Raw genomic sequence first — 26437 nt, 5'->3', positions numbered from 1 at the left:
CACATGTGAAGTTACTCTCTCTTTTGCAGACTCACTCACTCCCATCCTGTGGCACCAAAGCATAAGTCGGTGAACGGTCTGCAATTATGGTGGCTTTTCTCCAAGAATATACTCATGGCCTCTTTCCATTCCGTATTCCTGAGTAAACTCATTGTACCTTTTCTGGGATCTCGATCTCTAAAAAGCACATAAGTCCTGTTACATTGCCTATTCACAAGCAAAGCCCTCAACTTGTTTTAAAACCTGCTGTTCATCTTCAGTTTCTGCTTGCACTGCCCTAATCTTGCTTTTTCTCTTCCACTGTTTAGACAGTTGTATCCTGGCCCACTGAAAGGAGGCGTGAAATTACAGAAATCCATAATGAAATGAGCTGTGTCCATTGTTTTTATCCGGAGCAGCTGAGCTTGCAGTATAGGTCCTGCTGCATTATTGGGAAGAATACAGTTCAGTTTTTATACCGCAGCCCAGGAGCTGTCTGTGGTTCTGCAAGCTTGTGCTGCGCTCACTCAAGATTCCCACTCCCGGCCTGTGGTACTGCAGGCCTGCACCGCTCAATCTCCGTATTCCCTCTGCCGGCCTGTGGTACTGCAGGCCTGCACCGCTCACTCTCAGTATTCCCTCTGCCGGCCTGTGGTAATGCAGGCCTGCACTCCTCACTCTCAGTATTCCCTCTACCGGCCACCGCCCACTCTCAGGAGTCCCTCTACCGGCCTGTGGTATTGCAGGCCTGCACTGCCCACTCTCGGGATTCCTTCTAGCCGCCTGTGGTACTGCTGTCTTTTACAGGCCAATCTGAGGATCCCCAGTACCAGCCTGTGGTACTGCGGTCTTTCGTAGCCCAATCTTGGGATTCCCACTACCGGCCTCTGGTACTGCAGGCTTGAGCTGCCCACTACCAGCCTGTGGTAAAGCAAGCTGGCCCTGCCCACTCTTGTGATTCACTCTACCGGCCTGTGGTACTGCTGTCTTTCGCAGCCCAGTCTTGGGATTTCCACTACGCGCCTCTGGTACTGCAGGCTGGCGCTGCCGACTCTCGGGATTGCCACTACTGGTTTGTGGTACTGCAGGCTGGCGCTGCCGACTCTCGGGATTGCCACTACTGGTTTGTGGTACTGCAGGCTGGCGCTGCCGACTCTCGGGATTGCCATTACCTGTCTGTGGCACTGTGGGCTCGCGCTGCTCACTCTTCGGACACCCAGCATTGGCAGAGCCAGCAGGTCCGGCCTTAATGTGATAATGCACCCCAACAGCATTTGTGCATACCTTTGCATGTGTTCACATAATAAAGCCTGACCAGTTGGCTTTGGCAAAACATGTTTAAATTGTACTTCCAGCAAACCGCATATGCAGTAGAACAATTACTAATAAGGGGTTTTAAGTAAGTGTCGAACATGTGTATCCTTAACGGTTAATTCTGAATCCTCATCCCATTTTGTCAGTAAACAGTTACAATTCAATGTATGAAACAGTGCTAGGAAATGTCATTTGCTTACAACGTTTTCGGCAGCAAGATGTGGGTGTCCCATTCAATCATAGACTATGGCTGAATGCTGCGTTTCCTCTTGAAATCTTCAAACCTTGAAGAACTTCATATATGTTATTGTATTATCGTGGTATAAAAAGTCATGAATACTTTGAAAACAAAGTCCTCGTAACAAAAAAACGAATAACGCCTTCGAACAAAAAAGCTCTCAGTCCGTTTCTGTAGGAGGCTGGACTGGCTTGTGGTGAGTACCAAGGGGTACTTACACCTTGCACCAGGCCCAGGTATCCCTTATTAGTGTATAGGGTGTCTAGCAGCTTAGGCTGATAGATAATGGTAGCTTAGCAGAGCAGCTTAGGCTGAACTAGGAGACGAGTGAAGCTCCTACAGTACCACTAGTGTCATATGCACAATATCATAACAAAACACAATACACAGATATACTAAAAATAAAGGTACTTTATTTTTATGACAATATGCCAAAAGTATCTCAGTGAGTACCCTCAGTATGAGGATAGCAAATATACACAAGATATATGTACACAATACCAAAAATATGCAGTATAGTATTAGAAAACAGTGCAAACAATTTATAGTTACAATAGGATGCAATGGGGACACATAGGGATAAGGGCAACACAAACCATATACTCCAAAAGTGGAATGCAAACCACGAATGGACCCCAAACCTATGTGACCTTGTAGAGGGTCGCTGGGACTGTAAGAAAACAGTGAGGGTTAGAAAAATAGCCCACCCCAAGACCCTGAAAAGTGAGTGCAAAGTGCACTAAAGTTCCCCAAAGAGCACAGAAGTCGTGATAGGGGAATTCTGCAGGAAAGACCGAAACCAGCAATGCAACAACAATGGATTTCCAGACGAGGGTACCTGTGGAACAAGGGAACCAAGTCCAAAAGTCACGACCAAGTCGAGAGTGGGCAGATGCCCAGGAAATGCCAGCTGTGGGTGCAAAGAAGCTGCTACTAGGCAGTAGAAGCTGAGGATTCTGCAGGAACGACAAGGGCTAGAAACTTCCACTTTGGAGGACGGATGTCCCACACCGTGGAGAGTCGTGCAGAAGTGTTTTCCTGAAGAAAGACCGCAAACAAGCCTTGCTAGTTGCAAGTCGTGCGGTTAGGGTTTTTGGATGCTGCTGTGGCCCAGGAGGGATCAGGATGTCGCCAATTGCGTCAGGGGACAGAGGGGGCGCCCAGCAAGACAAGGAGCCCTCTCAGAAGCAGGCAGCACCCGCAGAAGTGCCGGAACAGGCACTACGAAGTGGAGTGAAACGGTGCTCACCCGAAGTTGCACAAAGGAGTCCCACGCCGCCGGAGGACAACTTAGGAGGTCGTGCAATGCAGGTTAGAGTGCCGTGGACCCAGGCTTGGCTGTGCACAAAGGATTCCCTCGGAAAGTGCACAGGAGCCGGAGTAGCTGCAAAAGACGCGGTTCCCAGCAATGCAGTCTGGCGTGGGGAGGCAAGGACTTACCTCCACCAAACTTGGACTGTGGGAGTCACTGGACTGTGGGAGTCACTTGGACAGAGTTGCTGGATTCAAGGGACCTCGCTCGTCGTGCTGAGAGGAGACCCAGAGGACCGGTGATGCAGTTCTTTGGTGCCTGCGGTTGCAGGGGGACGATTCCGTCGACCCACGGGAGATTTCTTCGGAGCTTCTAGTGCAGAGAGGAGGCAGACTACCCCCACAGCATGCACCACCAGGAAAGCAGTCGAGAAGGCTGCAGGATCAGCGTTGCAGAGTTGCAGTAGTTGTCTTCGCTACTTTGTTGCAGTTTTGCAGGCTTCCAGCACGGTCAGCAGTCGATTCCTTGGCAGAAGGTGAAGAGAGAGATGCAGAGGAACTCTGATGAGCTCTTGCATTCGTTATCTAAGGAAATCCCGAAAGCAGAGACCCTAAATAGCCAGAAAAGAGGGTTTGGCTACTTAGGAGAGAAGATAGGCTAGCAACACCTGAAGGAGCCTATCAGAAGGAGTCTCTGACGTCACCTGCTGGCCCTGGCCACTCAGAGCAGTCCAGTGTGCCAGCAGCACCTCTGTTTCCAAGATGGCAGAGGTCTTGAGCACACTGGAGGAGCTCTGGGCACCTCCCAGGGGAAGGTGCAGGTCAGGGGAGTGGTCACTCCCCTTTCCTTTGTCCAGTTTCGCGCCAGAGCAGGGCTGAGGGGTCCCTGAACCGGTGTAGACTGGCTTATGCAGAAATGGGCACCATGTGTGCCCATGAAAGCATTTCCAGAGGCTGGGGGAGGCTACTCCTCCCCTGCCTTAACACCATTTTCCAAAGGGAGAGGGTGTAACACCCTCTCTCTGAGAAAGTCCTTTGTTCTGCCTTCCTGGGCCAAGCCTGGCTGGACCCCAGGAGGGCAGAAACCTGTCTGAGGGGTTGGCAGCAGCTGCAGTGAAACCCCTGAAAAGGCAGTTTGGCAGTACCCGGGTCTGTGCTAGAGACCCGTGGGATCATGGGATTGTGCCAACAATGCCAGGATGGCATAGAGGGGGCAATTCTGTGATCTTAGACATGTTACATGGCCATATTCGGAGTTACCATTGTGAAGCTACACATAGGTAGTGACCTATATGTAGTGCACGCGTGTAATGGTGTCCCCGCACTCACAAAGTCCGGGGAATTGGCCCTGAACAATGTGGGGGCACCTTGGCTAGTGCCAGGGTGCCCACACACTAAGTAACTTAGCACCCAACCTTTACCAGGTAAAGGTTAGACATATAGGTGACTTATAAGTTACTTAAGTGTAGTGTAAAATGGCTGTGAAATAACGTAGACGTTATTTCACGCAGGCTGCAGTGGCAGGCCTGTGTAAGAATTGTCAGAGCTCCCTATGGGTGGCAAAAGAAATGCTGCAGCCCATAGGGATCTCCTGGGACGCCAATACCCTGGGTACCTCAGTACCATATACTAGGGAATTATAAGGGTGTTCCAGTATGCCAATGTAAATTGGTAAAATTGGTCACTAGCCTGTTAGTGACAATTTGAAAGAAATGAGAGAGCATAACCACTGAGGTTCTGATTAGCAGAGCCTCAGTGAGACAGTTAGTCATAACACAGGTAACACATACAGGGCACACTTATGAACACTGGGGCCCTGGCTGGCAGGGTCCCAGTGACACATAAAACTAAAACAACATATATACAGTGAAATATGGGGGTAACATGCACGGCAAGATGGTACTTTCCTACAGTTTCTTAGTGATGACATATGGTACCGACGAGGCAGCGCGTGAAGGCGAGCGGTTGGTTAACCGGGGCTGCGCGTGCCACTTGAAGTGTCTTCTCTGCAACTGGAGTTTTATTCACGGGTTTACGCGTCGATTGATGAGATTCTGGCGCCATGAATTTCAAAGACGTTTTTCAGCTTGGATACAAATAATAATTAAATGGCATCTGGATTTAAAACGTAGCTGTCATAAAACACGCAGACAGAGCACACAGGCATTGTTTAGGTCTCCTCCGCAGTTACGTTTTAGTAACATTTTCTGGTAGTACTGGTGCAAACTGTCTAAAAATATGTGATTGGCAAGTGTTTGCTAATAATGGAGTCGTTCTATATTATGGCTTTACACTAATAAAGTTGAAAAGGCTGACTGGGTGAGTACAACACAGGTTATTCCACAATTCACGCCACACCGGGAGCATTTGCAGACTGATACTGACCCCAGAATCATACAACCATCTACCACCCATTTACCTGAAAGTATGCTCATATATTAAACATTGTTCCCACTTTTCCACATAACGACAGTTTAAACACCTACCAAAAACCCATCACTTTTAAAGAAAGCCAAGAAAAATCGGGACTCCTCATTTCCTGATTCTTTATTATTGATACGAAGGCTTAATACGTAGACTTTATCATTTGCATTCCAGCAGTACCGTATTGGAGACGTTCACCATTTCAGTCTAGCTTTTGGTGACTGTCTTCCCAGTTAGTACACTGTCCCACGTCAGGTCCGCTTATGTCCCCAGTTCCGTCTTTTTCTTCCCATTCTACTGTCTGTAGGTTTGCTTTTATATAATGATGAAGGTGCACTGCACGTACAGAAGGGAAAACCGAGAGTGGGCAGACCACTTACACCAGGCATGGGATGCTTCAGCTCCTGTTAATCCTACGTTTCCTTAATGCTGAGGCATAGTCTCCTACTATAGCCTTAGAACCCGCCGTAGCGGGCTCTACCGGCTATTAAAGGCCCGCTCCCGCGTTAAATGCCCGAGCCGAAGGCGAGGGCATTTTACAAGGGAAAGGGCCTTTAATAGCCAGTAGAGCCCGCTACGGCGGGTTCTAAGGCTATTAGAACATTCTGCCACTCAGGGCAGAAAGTTCTATTAAAAAAAAAAAAAAAATGTTCACGGAGCCCGAGGGGATAAAAATCCCCTCGGGCTCCGTGAGGCTTTGTTCACAGCTGTTGCTGTGAACAAAGTGAACATTGGAATGTTGGCGCTGCGGGCTTTTACCGGCCAGTAAAAGCCCGCAGCACTCCATTGTTTTCAATGAAGCTAGCAACATTCCAATGTTCTAATAATTGTTAACACTGTGATAAGCGCGTTGTGGAGAAGAGCAAAGCAGCACGTTGATATGTTTGTCCTGTACTATTAAGGCTTCCTCTCGATTGTTGTTCGATGCTTACCTGACTGCGTCAGGAACACATCTCTTGCTTGAAATAGACAGTTTAGTAGCAACAAACAGAGGCTGCTTCCCCAGGTGGGTAACTGGTGATTCCCTTGTGGTTCATATTGTCTGTTCCCTACTGAGGCGTGAAAATGTTTGTAACACAATGTCAAAACGATTGGCGTTGTAGCCGCTCTGGCCCGAGCAGTAATACGCACGTTGCTGACAGGAACTCATAATTTCTACATAAAACCTTTTCCAGTCGGCCATGCCCTTTCCTTCAGGTATAACTAGTCACCAAAATCCAGTGGCTCATTCGTAGGCAGACTTAGGGAAAAATCTCTCTTGGGTCAAATATCCGCATTCATTCTCAGACTGCATCTATGACAAATCGAACTGAAGCAACACATATTGGATCTTAGTTCCTGTACAGTTGTACAATGTTCACCAGCAGTTGACAACACGGTGCTATCAAACCACCTCAATCAAATACATCAAAAAGCGAAATTAGCATAATTTCGTGCTCCAGTGTCATCCTTGCATCACAAGTAAATGTTATTTCCAAACAAAGTCTCTACAAGATGAGGTACATGTGCCAAATATTCCATACCTAAACTTTTCTCAAATTTCAAACAACCGCCATCTTAGCGCTTTCCCACTTTGACTTTGTTGCCAGGCTGTACACTGGAGTCTCTCCATTTTTTTTGTTTTTTTTGTTGCAAGCATCATTGTTTATAATGTAGTTGTCAGACAGCTACTTAATCTACCCAGTTGGTCTCTTATCACCACAGTCTCCTCATCTTGCACCTGTTGCCTGTGCATAGATGGATCGCACTTTGTCAAAAATTGGTTTATTAAATTTTGAAAACCATTGTAAATGTAGGTGCTCTTTCCCCATTAATTTCATGTCATAATATAGCGTCTCGTTGGTCATCTGCAGATCCCTACATCTCACCCGTAACATAGTCAGGCACTCATCATTTACTGTTAACATATCCTCAACTGAATAATAAGCCCACAATTTCTCCTTCCTCCATAGAGTTCATTGAAACTCCTCGCTCTCCATTTTGAAGGGCCCATCGTGATTGGGAAGCCCTGGTACATATAATCAAGCTGTGGTTGTAATGTTCCCTCAAACATATTAGTCCACTGCAAGTTAATTATGCGGCATTCGAGATCGACCATAATCCGTGGTATCTTTGGGTCTGCAAAGACAGCTTTTTAGATCTGACCTGTTGTAATGTATCTGTGGACTTTTGACCACGCCCACCCATCACTATCACTCGTTCATGGGCTTGCCATTCAAAAACTTTGTTATCATTGGTAAATGCTTTTTTTGTCCCTCTTGGGGCGGTTTGGGTACCTCCTTGGACATCGACCCTGTTACATGGATAATTGCACGATTGCTGATACGTTTGACTGCAAGCAAACTTCTTTTTCCTTTTGTGTCTCTCCTTTGCGCTCATGCTCATGGCGGCCATAGCACATTAAATCGAATCACTTATGTCAACTGTTTTACTTTTGATTTTCAATTTAAGTGGCAAGAAAAGTCCGGTTAGGAATTTACAACGTTAACAGCTCTAACTCAAGCAAACACAAGACCCATTGCATTTGCAAATGCTTGTTCGCTTTCCAGTAAAAATCTGTGGTTGTTTCATTGCTCCCTGGCAATGCAAGACCAAATACCAGTCATCTTTAGATAGACCCCTGTACTCCACTGGTCTCAGACCCAATACAATGGCCCCTAATTCCTAGAGGGGTAAGGGAATCCCGAAGAACCTTATAAGGTTTTCATCACCCTTTACTTGAATTGCATCATCTTGGATCACCATCACCAAACACGTAATGCATCCACTGGCAAACCACCCCCACTCCAACACCCAACATTCCTAACTAACAGGGTATATGCAATGAAGGCAAGCCAGTGTCCAGTAACAATTTTCACAAAGTTTATAATTTATCTCTTCTTTTGACATATGAAGCGTACATATATAAACCTTTCCAGTACTGAAGTCCCAGTTGTTCATGAAAAAAAATACAAAGAACTCTGGAGCAACCCAATAAGTTTCCTATATTAGCGATTTTCTTCAACCTTCAGTCTCACATCTACTCTTCCCTAAACTCCAGCTCTGTAAGCAGACACAGACACTTATTTGGTTTTATAAATAGTATTGATTGGTTAACTAGCTTCTTGCCCATTTTTGTGACAAAACTCATAGCTCTACATGATTTAATGCATTCTATCATTTTAAATGTTAATAAATTAGACCAGCTAAGTGAATTTTGAAAAAATATTTCGAAATAAGAAAAACAAGATACTTTGCTTATCAGTTGCCCTTGAACAGTGAACGTTTAGATTTCGTTGGTCTGGGCCCTAGCATTTAAACATACGTCTTACTCAAATTAGAAAATAAATCTACATTTTCTGTGCAGTTTACATATGAACCTATATGGCCCTTTAGACCATTAGCAGTGCATGAAAGTAAAACCTCATCATCTGGAAGTACATGAATGGATTTTCAGGCTATTCTGTGTGTCTCTTGCCCAACACTGCTTAAGTGATGACCGAAGGTCCTGATGCTGAATCTGGCAGACGGGTTTCTCAGTCACTGATATGAGCGACATCCCATCTGCCCCATCACAAGTGCGTTATATCCTCTGGCACTTGTAATAAGGCTAATAGGATATTCATCACATTTGTGAGTGAGTAGGCCATTCTTCACCAAATTCTAAATCATGCCCCAAGTTGGTTTGTGTATAAATTAAACAATAAGGCGGTGGGGGAGAACACAGCCCTGTTGGACACCCCTATTCAGTGGAACATTATTGATAAGTTCACCTTGGAGGCCATATCTGACCTTAGCTGACATATTCCGGTGAAGTCTCTTCAAACTATTAACTATCAGGAGTTGGACCTCTTTCCCATATTATATACAGTGTCTCAGAATTTAGCTTTGTTAACTTTAGCAAATGCCTAGGTGAGATCCATAAAAGGAATATCGAGATATGCATCATATATTTATATATATATATATATATATATATATATATATATATATATACATACATTATTTTTTTAAAAGCAGGTGCATATCAAGGCATTGTTGCACTGTCTTACCACCCTTAAAGCCATGCTGAGCTTCAAGATATTATTGTCAGAAGCCTAACTTTAGAATCATGCTAGATGACTTCTGAAGTATAGATTTGACCCGGACATTTATTTCTATGAAATAAATTATACAAACCTTTTTTGTGTGTTTCAAAACAATGTATTCACCTCTTCATCATCTCTTTATTAACATGTTTATGCTATAAGATGCTAAAATAACTTGTTGATAACAATAAACTTTCCAGTTTCACCGAGTATGACGGTTAAAATCTGAAAATAAAACAGTCCCAAATAAAACCGTGGTTAATCAGTAACCAAAGTAGGGTCTCTCTGTGCCCTTCTTGTCTTAAACCAGACTTGCAAGATATAACGAGCCACAGGCTTGTAAATAGTTTGTGCCTCTGATCTGGGAGAAAGTACTAGTACTTCTGTGCAAGATGTAATTGAAAACTGTTTTAAACAATGAGATAAGCCATTTAGTGCATAAATGTTTTGTCTTAATGCAAAAAACCATGAAGTGTGTTATTGACTCTTTACCGCCCACTTCACAATCATAGAATTCAGAATCGATGCATCTGTTGGAGAATTTAGCAATGTACCTTTTAACGGGCAAAATGCAGGTACAGGGTGTGCTTTATGTGCAAATAATTGTGAGTTAAAATAGATGAGGACGCCAAGCCAATGCGAGCCTTGAGTTTAGATTGCACAAGTGCTACTTTGAACATAGCAGCAGTATTACTGGCAATATAAGCAGGCTCTCGCCAAAGATGCTCAGTGCAAGGCTCTGAAAGCAGTTTCTCATGTAGTTTGCTCAGGAATTGTGATAGATTCTCCATTCGGAGGACCGCTGGGTGTATCTGTCCTCCACTCCATCTCGGTCTGCCTGAAATCCAGTCCAGTCCATCACAAAACTTGTTTTTCTATATTTATTGATTTCTTTCTAGATGCCTTTTCCCTTACGACTCCTTTTCCTTTTCCCTTTACTGTATTTCTTTTTGGTGCTTTTGCTCATGCTTTTATTTTTCTTAATTGTTTTGGGAATTTTACAGTTTTATGTTCTTCACTTTAAAATTGTTGGCATTCCTTTTGAACTCAGCATGCACTATTCTGGAAATTTCCTGCTGCTTATCCCATAGCTACCAGGAGTTGAACAGAGATTCTTTCCCACCTGCGGTTTGATCCGGCCAGAGTGGGTTTATTGTGGTGGTAGTGGTACCACCTTGTAAAAAAATCTCTTTGCATGTTCACCCTCAATTATTTTTTGAACTGATGCTGTTGCTATTTGAACTCTGTTATACTATAACCCTGTTAATCAGACTCCAGTGCACGTACTCTGACCCCTAATAACATGTTGAATTGTTTGAAAATCCTAATTAGCACATTTAACTCACCAAAAGTCCTTAATATAATGTACCGGATGGCCCTAGGACATGAGTTAAATGTCACTAGTGGACTGCAGCAACTATTGTGCCACCACTAAAGTGACGGTGCAAAGCATGTTTTCAGGTCTTCTCCTGCAGCCTGAATGGGAAGTTTTAAAACTGCAAACTCCACCGGTCAAAATGACCAATTTGCCAGGCCGATCCTTTCTGTTTAATACTTCTAGGTCAACTGTAAGGTAGGCCCTACATATCTATAGGCCAGGGTGCATGGTATTTAAAAAGTAGGACATATTCTCTTAAGTTTAACAAGTCGTGGCAGTGAAAAAATCTCCAAAGTCGTTTTTTTACCGTGGCAAGGCAGGCTCTCCCATTGAAAAGCAGTGGGTTATATCAGAGCACCTTATAATTCTAAACTTCAGTTTGAGAATAGCTAGAACAGTGATTCAAGGACTGAAAATAATAGTAATGTAAAAAGCCAATGTAATGTTCAAGTTGGATGTTAGATCACTATTTTAAAATATCACTTTTGGAAAGTTGGAATTTTGCTGCCAAAGGCTTCTGGTAGCCTTTTCAGAGTTAATCCCAAACTGTCACCTGCTGGCCTCCTGCAAAAATGTGTGAATGTCTCAAAGGAGAGGAAACTAAAGGGCCTTGGTTGGGAGGAGGTGTGACCTCCTCTTGACAGGACGGCCTGCATGATGTGCCCACCAGCTGCACAAGCTTCAAAGGGGTACCTTCTATCTCAGGCAGATGCAAATCACTCCTAGGCTTGTCCTTGCCATTGTTTAAGTAGCCAGAGTGGCACCAATTTCATTGTGTTGGTGGTGGATGAGGGGGTGGGGAGGCGACACCTGTTGCAGCAGGACTTCCTCATTTTCCTAGAAACGCATCCGGAGAGTTCCCAGAGCAATGCCCAGGCAAAGAAAGGGTCTGGCAAGTTGGAGTTTGGCAGGACACTGTGGGACTGTATGGACGCCAAGTAATGATGATGAAGTGGATTACATTGCCCATAGGAACCTTTTTTCCTTTTGGCCTGGAAATTTCCCCCACCCACAGGCTAGTTCCAGACATAAAATTAGCACACCTTGGGTACTTTCCTCAGAACTTCTCTGGGCCTAAATAAGACAGAATGATGGCAACTGGTTTTGAAACTGTAGAGAGAAACCCCAGGGGCTGCACCTACTCAGCACTTGTACCCAGAACCGAAGGGTGGACTCAAAGGTCTAGTTGGCTGGCCTCAAGTAAAGCTCCAGGAATAAAAAAAATTGCTGCAAGAAGCTCAAGACTCTGCTGGGCCCAGATGACCAGTTTCAGCTGGATTACCCCAGGTTCCTGCTGGTGGCTTCTGAGAGATTGAGTCGTAACCCCCAAGTGGTGCCCAACAGATCATTAACCTTTGGCTGGTGTTAGTGTACTCTTTGTCCTTCCAAATGTGCAAGAATGGACACTTGGAATCTATTTCTGAACTTTTCATACCAAGAACCAGAGGCTACCACCAGACTGCAGCCACCTATGTTTAACTGCTATTGAAGCTCAACTTGCTAGTTTGCCCACAGAAAGGCTCCTGACGTCTAGAAAAGTTTCTGTGTACGAAACTAGAAGACTTCATTATGACCAATGCCGAGCATCACCCCGCCACTGCTGACACCTTCCTGGGCCTGCTATTTGGACTATGCACGCCTTGAATTTCTCAATTTAGACATTAAACCTTGAACATCCTGCTAGTGGTGAGCCTCCCACTGAGGTCCTGCACTGCAGCTGGCTGCAGACTCGGATTTTCTCTCAGAACGACTAAGGGCCTGATTACAATGGTACAGGTCGGACCGCCACTACGACGGTCACAAGGCGGCTGCAAAGCCGGTGTCCTCTCAATCCCCCCACTCCCTCTTAAAAAGGCTGGCAGAAAGGCAAGTTGTGGTCAGCATGGTGGTGCCTCCATGGGCACTGCCGTGCTTGACCACGGCTTTCTGCACCAGTGTCAGTGGTGGTGTTGTGCTCCAGCCACCAGGGATTCAGCGGTCAGACAGCCACTGTGGGTACACCGCCGGGCTCGTAATCAGGCTCTAAGTCAGAGGATAAGCTTCCAGACTTGGTCCCTGTATCCGACCCGTGCTCCACTACGGTCAGCTATAACTTTTGACTTTGACCCACTGTAGCGCAACCAGATACCTGCGGTTGGTGCTTGGTGCTTTCTGATGCTAGAAAAATCTAAAACTTTGAAAAATCATATCACTGGTTCCCTATATCCGATATGGTGTCTATTCATTAAAATTCCTCCATTTTTATAAATTGGAGTGGGATTTTCATTCTACTGTGTTACCTACTAACTGTTTTTGTACTGATAAATGCTTTACACATTTCTCCTAAGTTAAGCGTGCCTTCTCTGTGCTGTAGCTACTAAGGGTTGAGGTCAGGTTTAAATTATTGAAACCTAACAAACTATTGCGGAACAGTGCCATAATTACTTGAAGAGGACTACCATTCATTCCAGCTGATCACTTTCTCACACAGCCCTGCCCCCAACTAACATCCCCTTTTCTAACATTCTGTCAATGCCTTCCTAGTCGAGGCAAGCAATCTTCCCCTCTTGAGAACCGCCATGCACATTTCAAGCAGTCATAGAGCCAGTAGGTTTGTGAGTTGCATAGAACTCCACCGGTAGCGCATCGGCAGGGATTAGGAGTGAGTAAGGAGATTATTTCCTCTCAGATGGCTTTCCTTATTTCTTCTGTTGTCCGGGAACGTCTGAGTCCTCTTCTTGGGCAGTAGTCCGGGTAGGCAGAACTGCCTCAAGAGTATTCACCAGTCATTACGGTGAGCACTACTAACCTGTCTCCGTATTGTCCGAGAACAGGTGATTGAGTTCCCTTGTGCAAGCACTACCTTCCCCGAGGTTTCTGGAATTGTAGTTATCTGACTGTTAACAGCTGCAGGACCCTATAAAGTTAACATTTATTTTCTGTATTAAAAAAGAAGCCCTCTTCTCAATACTGGAAAATGTATTTAAATAATGTGCATGAAGATCAAGAATAAAAGTAAGTCATTTGCTCTTTCTGGCTTTTTTGTTGTGATAAAAGAAATATGAATATTGTAAACTGAGGTAAATGTGACTATTTTGGAAAATTGGGTTACTACCCTTTACTTAAATGCAGACATTTTATCATAAAGTAAAATGTTGCCACCATTATCGCACTCTGATTTTGAGTAATACATTGGTTTGAGCCTGCCACCAGTACTTCTCTTCACACGTGAATTTGCTGACCCTATTCCTTATTGTTTCAGATGTGTTATCTGTATGATGGACTTTGTTTACGGGGACCCCATCCGGTTCCTGCCCTGTATGCACATATACCACCTGGACTGTATAGATGACTGGCTGATGCGATCCTTTACCTGTCCCTCCTGCATGGAACCGGTGGATGCTGCTCTGCTCTCGTCCTATGAAACCAACTGAGCTGGCTCTTCTGAACTCTTCGTAGAAACTGAAAATGCTTTTAATCTTAGTCACTGACCTGGAAGAAGCAGTGATACCCAAGGTCGTGCACAAATAAAGTATAGTCCCTAAACCCCTTGAAAGGCTGCAGATCTCCAGTAGGTTTCGAATAATAGCATAGAAGTAGAAAGTGCACAAAGCCTTGGCCCTATGTTTCAAACTCTAACCATACTCGGAACATCCCGAGTTCCCAGCAAAGGTGTAACCTGTTCGTGGTGTTTGTCCATCGGAAGTTACGTTAAGTTTCCACAGCATGGGTATTTTCATTCTCCAGGAAGTTACTTTTGTTTTGATATCTCTTCACAAGGTGCTAACATTGGGGCCGAGGCTTTATTAAAAGCTACATTTTGTAACACTGGCACAAAGTCGTAGATTTAAGCTTGTTTGCACAGTTATTTTTCCATTTGAAATGGAATCCATTGCCTTAGGTCTTTATAAATAGTGTATTGTTATTGTTGGGGCTGGCTCTTATGCTTGAAAGCAGTTTATTTATCACTTGTCTAAACGTGCTATGTTTATTTTGCAGCTCGGAACTGCAGTGACTCCTCAGCTTGCACCCAAGCAGTGAGAGTCGCTGTACTTTTTGTATAGGGTTATACATGGTCATGGCAGTGAAACGAATCAAGAAGAAGAGTGACATTCAGGTTTTAGCAACTTTAGCTGTTTGTCACTGCAGTACATGCTTGTACCTCCGAGTATTATGTTAGATTTGCAGTCATCGACGGTTAAGATAAAATGGAGGAGCACGAATTGTTTGCAGAATCTTAAGAACCATGCAGAGCACTTCGGAATGCAATGTTTTTTGAGAAGCTACTTTGTTACAAGTAGTCGTCTAGTAATTCAGTTTAAGAATAGCACTTCTCTGGTGCTTGTAGATTCCCTCGGGTATTCAATACATACCAACAAACATCAAAATTTCCTTTAATGTTTCTGTCGTTAAGGGCAGTTTGTAGATTATTGGGTTTTCAAAGCAGATGTGAAATGACCTGCGCAAAAGAAGAAAAAAAAGAATTATGGCATGCGCAAAATATTTTTATTTTGTTTTTTAAAACCCAACCAAACCTACAAAGTGTGCCTTGATTGACGTATTGGGGGTTGCCCCTAAATTGATGGATGCTTGTAAACCCGGATTTCAAGTGATATGCATACCAGCGGTTCATCATTAAACACTCCAATCTTAGGTTGAAGTACATTCAAAATAATGAATATGATCATACTAATTTGTTTTCTGAAATGCACTACGATGACTTTCATGCATTCATCTGAAAGCTGGTACATTGCAAAGTCTTAGATCTGAACTGAACATGCCTATGTTTCGCGTGGATCAAAGTAGAGCTTTGATCTGTTGTTTTACTTTTAATGCACGGATTTCATATGTAATGAAAAAGTCCTGTGAGACTTTAATCTATAAATATACTTTTCACCATCTATTGTTTAAATAACAGGCGCAGTATGGTAAAACTTCATCTCCATTATTGTCGAAAGAAATGCCATAAAAAAGAAATGTTTGGAAATCCTTACAGCTCGTGATTCCTTTCTTTGCAAATGTCTCTATTTCTTACGGTGTAGACTTTTTTTCTCCTCGTATGATTCGCGTAATGGAGTTAGTAGAAAACGGATCTTAAAGGAAATTGTACTAAAGGTTCCATTTTGCTTACAATGTTCACTATTTCCTCTGTTTTTAATGTTAAATCTATCTTGAATATTCACCAGTGTTGATGTTTTTAAGTGTTTTAATTAGCTGGCTATGCTGCTAATTACTTTAGATTTGTCACTGGATAATGAAAGCCTAACTTGGCCCTTCTGTGATTTTAACTTGTGACTTGCCGACCATTCCACTTGCCTGCAGGTGCTTGTGGTAGCTGTTACGTATGTGTGCATGTTACGTACACATAGTGCCCGCAGAAAATAGCCTGGAATTAGAAATTGGAGATTGACTCTATAAACATGATACTCATCGGTTTATATTTAAAAAAAAAAAAAAAAAAGAGGCAGCCACAACATTATTCAAATACCTGGATAATGTTTTTGGGGCCAGTGGTGGAGTGCTGTCAAAGCCCTCCATTAGAGTGCACCTGATATATTTGGTTGCTTGAAGGGTTGAACTAAACTACCCCATTGGCCGGTGATCGCACTAAACCTCACCCGGGAGCTTTCAGCTTCTTTTTCAGTCAACTGGCAGGTAAATTCTTTACTTTTGAATCTTAATTCCTTAACTTTTACTGTTATACTTTGGCCTCCATGCCTAGCAGCTCAGTTGATGAAAAGCAGGTGACTTTGCTGGTGCGCAGCACCTGGGCAGACCACCCTGCAGGAGCAGCCTTCCAATCAGTTGCCAGGATGCAAAACCTCCTTAAAACACTGCACACTATACACATATGTTTGTACCACTCACAGAAGAACTTTCTTTGATGCCTGCTTATGGCTGATTCGGTATAGGAAATATTTTTGAGGACTGAGCAAGTCCTATCATCTTTCATGGAAAGAAGAAAATGTGTGGGTGCCTTTGATCACTCTACATAAGTCACAGGAATTCAGCTACCCAGGGGAAAAGCCCCATCGGGCCTAAACATTTCAAAGGAAATGGCAAAGGGCCTTTCTTTTGGTCACAGGCAACATCCATTCTCAACTCTGAATGCTGCTGTCATTTGATCAAGTGAAACTGTTTGCTAAATGCATAAAGAGTGCAGATAGCAGTGTAAGCAATTTGCTATAATCTTAATTTCTGAATGATGTCTTTTGCAGTTACTTCATATCCTGATGTGATGCAAATCCTGCACACGCGTGGACCAGTCTTTCCTCCTCCCAATGGGTCTCCACGCATTTGTTTATTTCCACAAATTTATATCTTATAGGTGTGGACCCATTCTCTTGCATGTATACTCTACAGACCAACCTTACATGGGCCACTGTCCATGCCTCTTTGCTAATCTGCGAGACTCATGCCTCCACCACTTGGGGTCTGTTTGAAGACACTTGACATCTTGAAACCTGTGTAATCTTCCATTATCTCAGCTCTGATGAACCGTGGGAACTTTATCAGGAGTCTGGGGCCAATCAGGAATTGGTGGGACCAGATTTTTGGATTCAGGGCCATTTACCTTTGGAGTCCTGGGGCTTTAGAGTACTGTAAATTCCCAAACTGCGCATAATGTACACACCTTTAGCACATGACTCAGTGCAGTGTGGGTGAGTAGTCAAAGGCTTTCTCCAGAAGGTAGCGTGGGGTTAGAAACTCAGACCTCAACGGACAGCAAATATTTAATAATTTGTTGTCTAGCCAGTACTTAGGTTTATCAAAAGTAAAGTACCTTTTTGTACTGTCCTACACGCAGTTAGAATTGTTACACATAATAGACCAAGAACATTCCATGGCTCTAATGGGAAAACTGTGAATGAGCATTACAGGGTCAATGCCCAAAGGTAAAATCTCTTGGTCTGCTTCATCTGAAGGGGATCTTGGGGATATTAAGTAAAGCTCACAGTGAATGCTAATTCCCTTCTGACCACTACCTGCTTATTCAGGGCTCAAGATCAAAGTAGCTGCTGTCCTGTTGAGTTTGTGCCGTCTGTTCTGCAGATTATGCCAGCTAAGTTGCTGGCAGAGAAAGCCAGATCTGGGTGCTGTGTGATACACACCCTGCATGTAGTGAGGCGTGGGTTAGCTGACAAAGTGCGTGAAGAGTGCTGGGGCACACAACCTTTCGGTAAGTAGTGGCAGCACATGTCTCCTGAGCCTGCATTGTTGGTGGTGTTCATGTTTGTCAGGATCTTGCCCTTGATTCTTCCTCGGCCCAGTTGAGAAAACCCTCAACACAAATAAACAGATGCCAACCCCAGTCCCAGGAGTGGAGCTCCCTCAGGTTGGCCTGTGACATGCGGATCCACATCTGATCTGTCCTGTCCCTGGTATAACGTCTGGCACCTACATAGTTGTCACCCCTGTGCGATTACATTGGTTCCTTTCTTTCTGTGCCTTCCAACGTGGATCTCAAGTTTGTTCACTCTGATTCTGTCAGATCAGACAGATAACATTTTCCATTGTGCAAGGGACATGTCCTCCCCCTATGACAATGGGATCCAAACCTTGTAAGGATTGTCCCAAACAAATGTCAGTGGCTGACTCCCACAAGTCTGTCTCTGGTGTTTGGGCTCTTCCCATAATCCACTGTTGTGCGATGAATCCGAAGGCCACCAAGGACTGCAAGGCCAAGTTTTATGTCTCAGAGCATTGCTGAAAGGTGTGAAAGACCTTGCCCTGCTCTAAGTTGAGGGCACAGATGCACTTTTGTCCTCAAGACTGATCCCGCAAAACAAATACTCTTCGTCCAGGTCAAAGTCATCAGGTAAGTCCAAGAAGAAGCATAAGAAGTAGAATCACAGCTCTCTCTTGTCCTGCGACTCTCTCACTATGAGGAGTTGCAATGGTCTCAGGGTACCTCCAAGTAGCTATCTCAATCTGCCACCTCAGAACACATCCCAGCCCTTATTCCAACTCAACCTAAATTCCTAGGTCCATTGGTGACACAACAGCAGTTCCAGGCTTTTAAAGAGGCTATGCTGTGCATTTTTACTATTCTGCAGGATCCATCTGGAACATCTTTGGGCCTTACAGAGCCCAGGAGATGTCCAGTCAGTTTATCGCTGCTGGATCCATCCCAGACTGTGCTTCTCGGCCCTGTTCCAGGGTCAGCCTGGATTCTGGGGCCAAGGCCTACTCTGCTGCCCAATATGGTGCCACAACGATGCCGGAGCATCAAGCCCACTGATGCAAGAGGAGGAGGCAGTAGTCCTTTTGGACTCTGAAGCAAATTCGCTGTGACCTCTTGTGAATTTACAACCCTCTTGTCCCCTAGCTTATTCTGATTTAGAGATGGTTCCTTTACATTTCAGACTGCCAGACCTTGATGAGGACAATGATGACTATTCTCAACTTTATCATGACAAGAACCTCTATCAACACCTACAGGTGACCAGAGGTCTTTATACCGTTCTTGACACTGGCCTACATTCTAATACACCTGACCTATCAGCTGAAGAGTCTTCCTCTGCCATAACATTTGCAAAGTTGACCTACACTGCCTACAACTGGGGTGAAGACAAACTTCCTAGTTGAGGTCCTGCAGCCACAGTAGACACCATGGGAACCCCTCCTGCCTTTTAATGAGGCACAAAAGGACACGTGTTGGGGGACCAGGGCAATGCCAGGATCTTGCCCACCACTCATAAGGCAACTATCCAGAAGGCACAGTCCTTCTCTATAAGCCTGGATTATCTTCTGTAGTATCCAACACTAGACACTGGAGAGTCTGGTTGTGAAGACCCCCACCAGCAGGCTCAAACCCAGTACATTTTTGATCACCCTGCCTGATAGAAGAAATACATGGAAATGTTTGCCAAATGTATAAACTTCTCAGCCAGCTTTACCCTCTGGTCTGTTAGCACCAGCTACCTCCTGGGATGATAGTGGGACTTGGTGAATGACACCCTACCAGTAGTGCTAGACAACCTTTAAACAAACCTAAAACAGCTAATACATGATGTTCAAACAAAGTGAAATAGGTAGTTTGCTCAGGTCTGGACACTACCGACTGCTTGTGTAAGGCATTCGAGACCAGTGTGTTCAGCACCATGCTGGATTCACTCCACGGGATTATCCAATAATCGTTAATGGGCATGCCATTTAATGGAACAAGTCTTCTCAGAGACAAGATAGACTTAGCCTTGGTGCACTTTAAATAGAGCAAGGCAACCGTGTGGCTGGCCTGGTGTGCCAATACAACAGTCCCCCTTCCTGCTCCCCCCAACAATTTCGCCCCTTTTGAGGACTTGCCAGAGGGTTTCAGCAGGGGCCATGCTAAACCTTGCCCCAGCAACTGCAGCCATCCCAAGACTTTTGGGGCAGAGGTCGGGGATCCAGCTGACAGCATCCAGGCCTCCAGGAGCAACTAACTATCCACTCCATCTCCCTCCGCTGCCATTGCACTTTTAGTTAGAGCTGCTGTGAGACTTCTTGGCCTCCTGCATCCTGTTAGTGGACCATGCAAGATAGCTCTTGTGGGTGCTGAAATCACAGTGGTATCAGCACCAGGTGAACCTTTCAGTTTCCATCCAGGTGCCAGAGGATACTGCAAAATATTTGCACTGGTGGCTCCTGGGCCACAAGTGGCAGACCCCATTCCCTTATCTGTCTAGAGCTAACAGTTGTGATGGACACATTGTTGCTGGGTAGGCGAGGTCAGTCTGGGAGAGGTGAAGATCCGAGGACTCTGGTCTCCAGTAGAAACCAGACCACAAATGAACCTGTTTGGGGTTGCAGGTGATTCGCCTGGCACAAACAGCCTAGATTCCATCCATCAAGGGGGATAGGGCTTAACTTCTCACAGACAGCACTGCCACCTTGTTGTATTGCAGCAAACCGGGTAGAGTGGGTTCATAGGTTCTTTGCCAAGAAGCCTTGCACCTTTGGAGCTGGCTGAATTGTCCAGGCATCTCCCTGGTAGTGCAGCACCTAGCATGATCTTTAAACACCAGGGCGGACGATCACAGCCAACATTGCATAATGGATCACAAATGGCATTTGCATTCAGAGGTGGCATTGGACCTCTTCCGGCATTTAGGTGAACCCTGGCTCAATCTTTTCACCACATTAGAGAACAAGTAGTGTCCAGGGGTTTTCATATTGGACTTCCCAAGGCATTTTTCACTTGGTTATCTTTCGATTCATGTGGACCTTGGTACTCATGTATGCCTTTCCGCCTCTACCTCTGTGCCCATAGTTCTACAGATCACGAACCACTGGGCACAATCAACTTAGTGGCTCTGGACTATGCAGAGGAGAGGGTTGTACCCAGAAATACTACCCATGAGCACCTGTCCTCCAATATGACTGCCCTTCCAGGAGGCTTTCCTGTTGCAGCAGCAGGGCAGGGTCCTGCATCAGTCAGCACAACCTACACTTCCATGTTTGGAGATTGCGCAGCAACAGTTGGTGGCTTATGACCTTTCCAAAGTAGTAAGTGTCATTTTGGTAGGGAGGTCTCCCTCTAAAAAGACCATCTAATCAGGATGCTGGGAGGTTTGGTGGTTTTTCCTATCATAGTCAACATTTGCAAGACCAGTTTGTGCACATACTACTCTTTTGTTTAACTCAAAAGGCCTTGCTGTGTCAAATGTTAAAGGCTATTTTTCGGCCTCTCTATGGTTACCTGCTCAGCTGTCTTTACGTAAATGACCTAGTGTTATGCACTTTCTAAAAGGGCAGAGACACATGTTTTACCCAACGCTATTTGCAGTGCCCAATAGCACCTCAGTCTGGACCTTACTTTCCTGTTGTGCGCTCTGTTTGAACCAATGCACAGTTGTCCTCTCACTTTACTAATTTTAAAAACTGTTCCTCATAGCGATTACATCATCTCATCGCATGAGTAACCTACAAGCATACACAGACCAGCAACTGTATACCACATTGTTACCAGACAAGTTAGTGCTCTGGTCCAAAGTAGTGTAGCTGCTGAAAGTTGTCATGCCTTTCCATATACAGTACTCTATAACCCTTACATCTTTATTTGCTCACCCTCATTCATCTAAGGAAGAGATGCCTGATCAATTAGATTCAAAGAGAGCTCTGAGCCTGTATAGTAGTTGCACCAAGTGCCAGTGGGGGGGAAGGTCAGCTGTTTGTGGGGTTCTCAGAGTCAAAAAAGGTCAAAGCTTTGCAAAAACAAACAATCCCTTGATAGGTTATCTTCTGCATCAAAATCGGCTACAGACTGGCCAAGAAACAGCCTCTGGAAAGTCTATGAGCGCCTCCATCAGGGCTAAGGATGCTACAACTGTGCTGACGTGGTGTGTCAGTCTTGGACATCTGCCAGGCTGCAACATGGACGTCTGTTAACATGCTCAAAAGGCATTACTATCTGGATTTCTGGATCTAGCGCGATGGGCACTTTTCCCATCCTATCCTGTACGTTTTTGTGGATGAGTCATTCTATTGACCTACCAGCGTTTGAGGTGCTACTTTGGTATCTATTCACAAGTTGAGAAATCTACACAGAGAAGCATCCAGCAGAAGAACAAGTTAATTACCTTAGGTATCGCTGTGTTTGAGGCGTATGTGGCTATAGAAACACATGCTGTAACGCAGTGCATACTGCTTCCATCTAGTGTTGGGCCTGGATGTGTGCAAGTTGGTTTTCTTCAGAGAAGTCTTTTGAGTCGCATGGTAGTGACTCACGTCTTGCTGATAATGTGCATGGTCATTGACTCCATGGTTAGTTTTTTTCTTCTCGCCGTTGGGTTCAGACGCGTGCTCCACTTCAGTCCATACGGATTCCTTCTCTGTCGGTATTGTAGTTGATTGTTGTGTGTTCATCTTAGCACCCTGCTTGAGCACACTTATTTTAGCTTCAGGCCTGTGCTCTTTTATCCAGGTACCTATTTCATTTAAGTTATTTATGCTTTAGCATGGCTTGCTTTTAGCAAGGATGTTTTTCTTTTCTAATCAACTGCCTTTCCATGAAAGGATTGTCCTTTCCTTTGCATGCCATTTCCTCTTGCGCCTTCTCAAGGGTGTACATGGTATTTTACCAAGTATTGCTGGCCCAAGAGTACAGAGACAACCTTCGAAAGCTAGACATATTATCACGTCAGGCCTGTTCTCAGAATACAACACATTTTGTTATAAAAACACCACACATGCCGAAAGAGGGCAGAGGGGACATTTCAGCCATCCATTTCACTCTGTCTACCACTTCATCACAGATTTGCAGTCATTGTCTCTCCAGCCAACCACTAGGACTTCCAGCAGACAACAGGCAGACCCTTTGTATTCTCCTGGAATGGGGTCGGGAAGGGGACCCCTCCATAGACTAATTACGGGCCAAAGGGCTAACACTGCTATACTCACCTTAGATGCTAGAAGTGTAGGTAGGAATTCTTAGACTTATGGTTATGTCAGGATGCTGGGACTGTTTGTGTTTTACTCCAGTGGTCACAAAAATAACCGTATTATGTTTCATCTTCTTAATACTTGCAGCTCATGCCTTTTTTACACAGAATGCAGTTGCTTCAATAAAATACATTGAAACCTAACCTGCATTTCTCTGTTTGTCTTTGCAAGTATGAGACTTTGTGCAAATGAGAGAAAGGGGTAAGATCTGTTCCACCACTACTTCCCTGAGGAGTCAGTGTCATGCGTCCGGCTGCCACAGATCCCCTTTGCTTTCTAGGTTGGGCGAGGTGCTGCTAGCTAGCTAAGAAGGTCAGTCCAACAGCTTCCGGTCAACATGGGACTGACTCAGTCACTGACACACAGTGGTGCTGCCGCCCAAAACCAAGCAGTCTTACCCCCATGGTAAGATTCCTACCACATGGCGCCACCAAGGTTGGTCAGGCATGATCTCTCGAGTATCTGTCTCTCACATGCTAAAGGCACCCTAATTACTTTATACAGGGATGTCCGTGGTGTTAGGGAAATATCCTTCTCAGCTAAATAGGGATTACCTATGTTAGGCTGAGGTTGTTGAAGCTTGAACCTTAAAAGAATTAACACAAATTGGTATTTCTATCTCTGAATCTAACCATTCCAAAATTTGGCAGAACCCCAACAGTTTGCATTTCCAGTAAATGAGACACCTCACACATCTATTAGCTCATGGACTCACTGAAGAGGGTGGGGATGTTACATTTGTGGTAGAGGCACACGATGCGTGCAGAACAGACATTTTCCATTCCTGGATCACTTTTTCAGCTACAGATGGAAATATACACACTTTCCACAATTACACTACAGACCTTATGCATATTTAGAAATACCACTGTCTTATCAAAAGTAACAAAATTACTGCACTTGGCTCTCAAAGAACATTTGTAGACTCCCTCAAGGGTATAAGAACAGTCCAGGATTGTTCTCAGCCAGTGTAACATCAATATTACATTATAGTGATCCTGAGGCGTTGTCTTATGTCGATAAGCTTGTATTTTACATACAATTTCAACACATTTAGCCAATGTGGATTGCACTGTTTTGGGATTCGCCAAACAGGGCTAAATATTCAATGTTAAGAAAACAAAAATTGCTTTTCTAAGTGTCCTATTCTTAGGATACAATTTATCAAATGACGTAAGAGTTTGGAACCCCATTTTCTAGAAAAATGTGCAATAACAACCACCAAATACCCCCAAGAAACTACAGTCATTGCTGGGTTTTTTCAATTTTGCCAGAACTTACATTCCAGAGTATACACAATGCATAAAACCACTCTGACTTAATTTGCTCAGATTTCTCAAGCAAACATTTGACACCTGGATACATTCGCATTCTCAGAGCATTACAGATGGACATGCTTGAAGCAAAACACTTGCACACACGTGACAACAAAACAAACTCGGTAATCCAGGTAATTCCTGGTGCCCTTTGGTTCATCTATGTCACATTCAATGAAGGTGACACTGTAACCATAGCATACAAATCACACTTGTACCCCAACGCTGTTCAGTATTTTACACCCACAGAAAAAATTCTGACTGCTGTCCAGATGACTGTCATAAAGGAGAGACCACTAGCCCAAGATAAACTCATCATTGTTGTTATTCCAATATCGGCCCTTGAGGCAGTTACCAAAGCAAGCATCACGAATGTAACATCCACATGGATTCAATAGTCTACCTCTTTGCCTGCAACTGGTGTGGATTATGTTTTTGATCCACAACTTCAAACCCAAGAACTCCTGCAGTATGAACTTGAATACCCTAGGTCCATCAACATTTTGCCTCTTAAACAATATCTAATCAATAGCACCCATAGTTCAGTTCAACCAGCTGTATGTACTAAACACCAATATTGTTTGCAGGGTAATGATGGATGTTAAATTCCTGCCGCAACAGACCTACACGCAGACCTTCGAGGACTGCACAGCACAACTTACAGAGCTTAAGGCTCTAATCCTGGCTCTGGTACACAGGAATCCTGAACTTTCAACCATGATTGTGTACGATTCGTACTATTGTGTCCAGTCCTTCAATGAATACTTACTTATTGGTACCTAAATGGGTTAAAAGACTACAAAGGTAACACCATAAAACACAAATTCTTGTGGAGAAAGGTAGCAGATTTTAAAGAGAAACTGCCACAGGCCATATAGTTCATACAATGGGTCATTCTCATGTTAGAATCCAGGTTGTGTGAAACAATTGGCTGATGAAACTGCCAAATCTGCAGTAGGCACTGCTTCTGATGCTGTTTGTTAATTCCCATACAGGGCTGGATAATGAAACATTGGCTGCTGTAAAAGCTTCAACTGATGGCAAGCCCTTAACAAAAGCATACCCTGCAAAATATTCCTACAATGTAAGTGCCCAAAACATTGCAACAATACCAGAGGTGAATGATCACATGATCCCTAACCAAGACCAAAGATTAGATATTAGCAAAGTAGCGCATGAATTGGTTGCTTCTGCCGGTTGGAGGCTGGCCCTCTATGTAGTGTACAAAATCAAGTACACTATGCAGGGGGTCAGGGCAACCACACATTGGTTTCCAGAGGTAACAATTAGACCATCTAATGCTCCAATTTTTAAGGTAGCTGGTTGAGCAGTTAGGCTAATTCAGGAGATGTGCTAAGCATTTGCTGTACTCACAAATCGAATCATATACCACACACACTCAATGAATAACCCAAGATCAGATTTTATAAAAATACTTCAGGCTTTTATATACATTTTAAGGCCAAGGTCTTTAGAATACATTAAGTATTTTTTAAGTTCTGACTTTTTGAAGTTTTGGCAAAGTAAGGCCCGTATTTATACTCCGTTTGCGCCGAATTAGCGTCGTTTTTTTCGACGCAAATTCGGCGCAAAACTAACGCCATATTTATACTTTGGCGTTAGACGCGTCTAGCGCCAAAGTATGGGCAAATAGCGTCATTTTTTTGCGTGAACGCCTTCCTTGCGTTAATGAGATGCAAGGAAGGCGTTCCCGTCTAAAAAAATGACGGCGACGCAAATGCGTCGTATTTATACTCCCGGGCAAAAGTCACGCCCGGGAGGTGGCGGGTCAAAAAACCCCGCATTTGCGCCACTATTTAACGCCTGGGTCAGGGTAGGCGTTAAGGGGCCTGTGGGCTCAAAATGAGCCCACAGGTGCCCTCCCCTGCCCCCAGGGACCCCCCCTGCCACCCCTGCCCACCCCAGGAGGACACCCAAGAATGGAGGGACCCACCCCAGGGACATTCAGGTAAGTTCAGGTAAGTATAATTTTTTATATTTTTTAATTTTTTTTGGGTGGCATAGGGGGGCCTTATTTGTGCCCCCCTACATGCCACTATGCCCAATG

The 26437-nt window shown here is 44.4% G+C and overlaps 1 protein-coding gene across 1 annotated transcript in view; it reads left to right on the top strand.

The window, feature by feature from the left end:
* Positions 1-23196, top strand: part of RNF11 (ring finger protein 11) — a 102359-nt gene extending 79163 nt beyond the window's left edge. Inside the window, exon 3 of the mRNA XM_069232687.1 lies at positions 13893-23196. Within this exon, the coding sequence (XP_069088788.1) occupies positions 13893-14064 (172 nt within the window). The 3' untranslated portion in view covers positions 14065-23196. The remainder of the gene's footprint in view (positions 1-13892) is intronic.
* Positions 23197-26437: the final 3241 nt, after the last annotated feature.

Source organism: Pleurodeles waltl, chromosome 4_2, assembly GCF_031143425.1.
Source record: "Pleurodeles waltl isolate 20211129_DDA chromosome 4_2, aPleWal1.hap1.20221129, whole genome shotgun sequence".
NCBI lineage: Eukaryota > Metazoa > Chordata > Amphibia > Caudata > Salamandridae > Pleurodeles > Pleurodeles waltl.
This window is presented reverse-complemented; position numbering and strand designations above follow the sequence as displayed.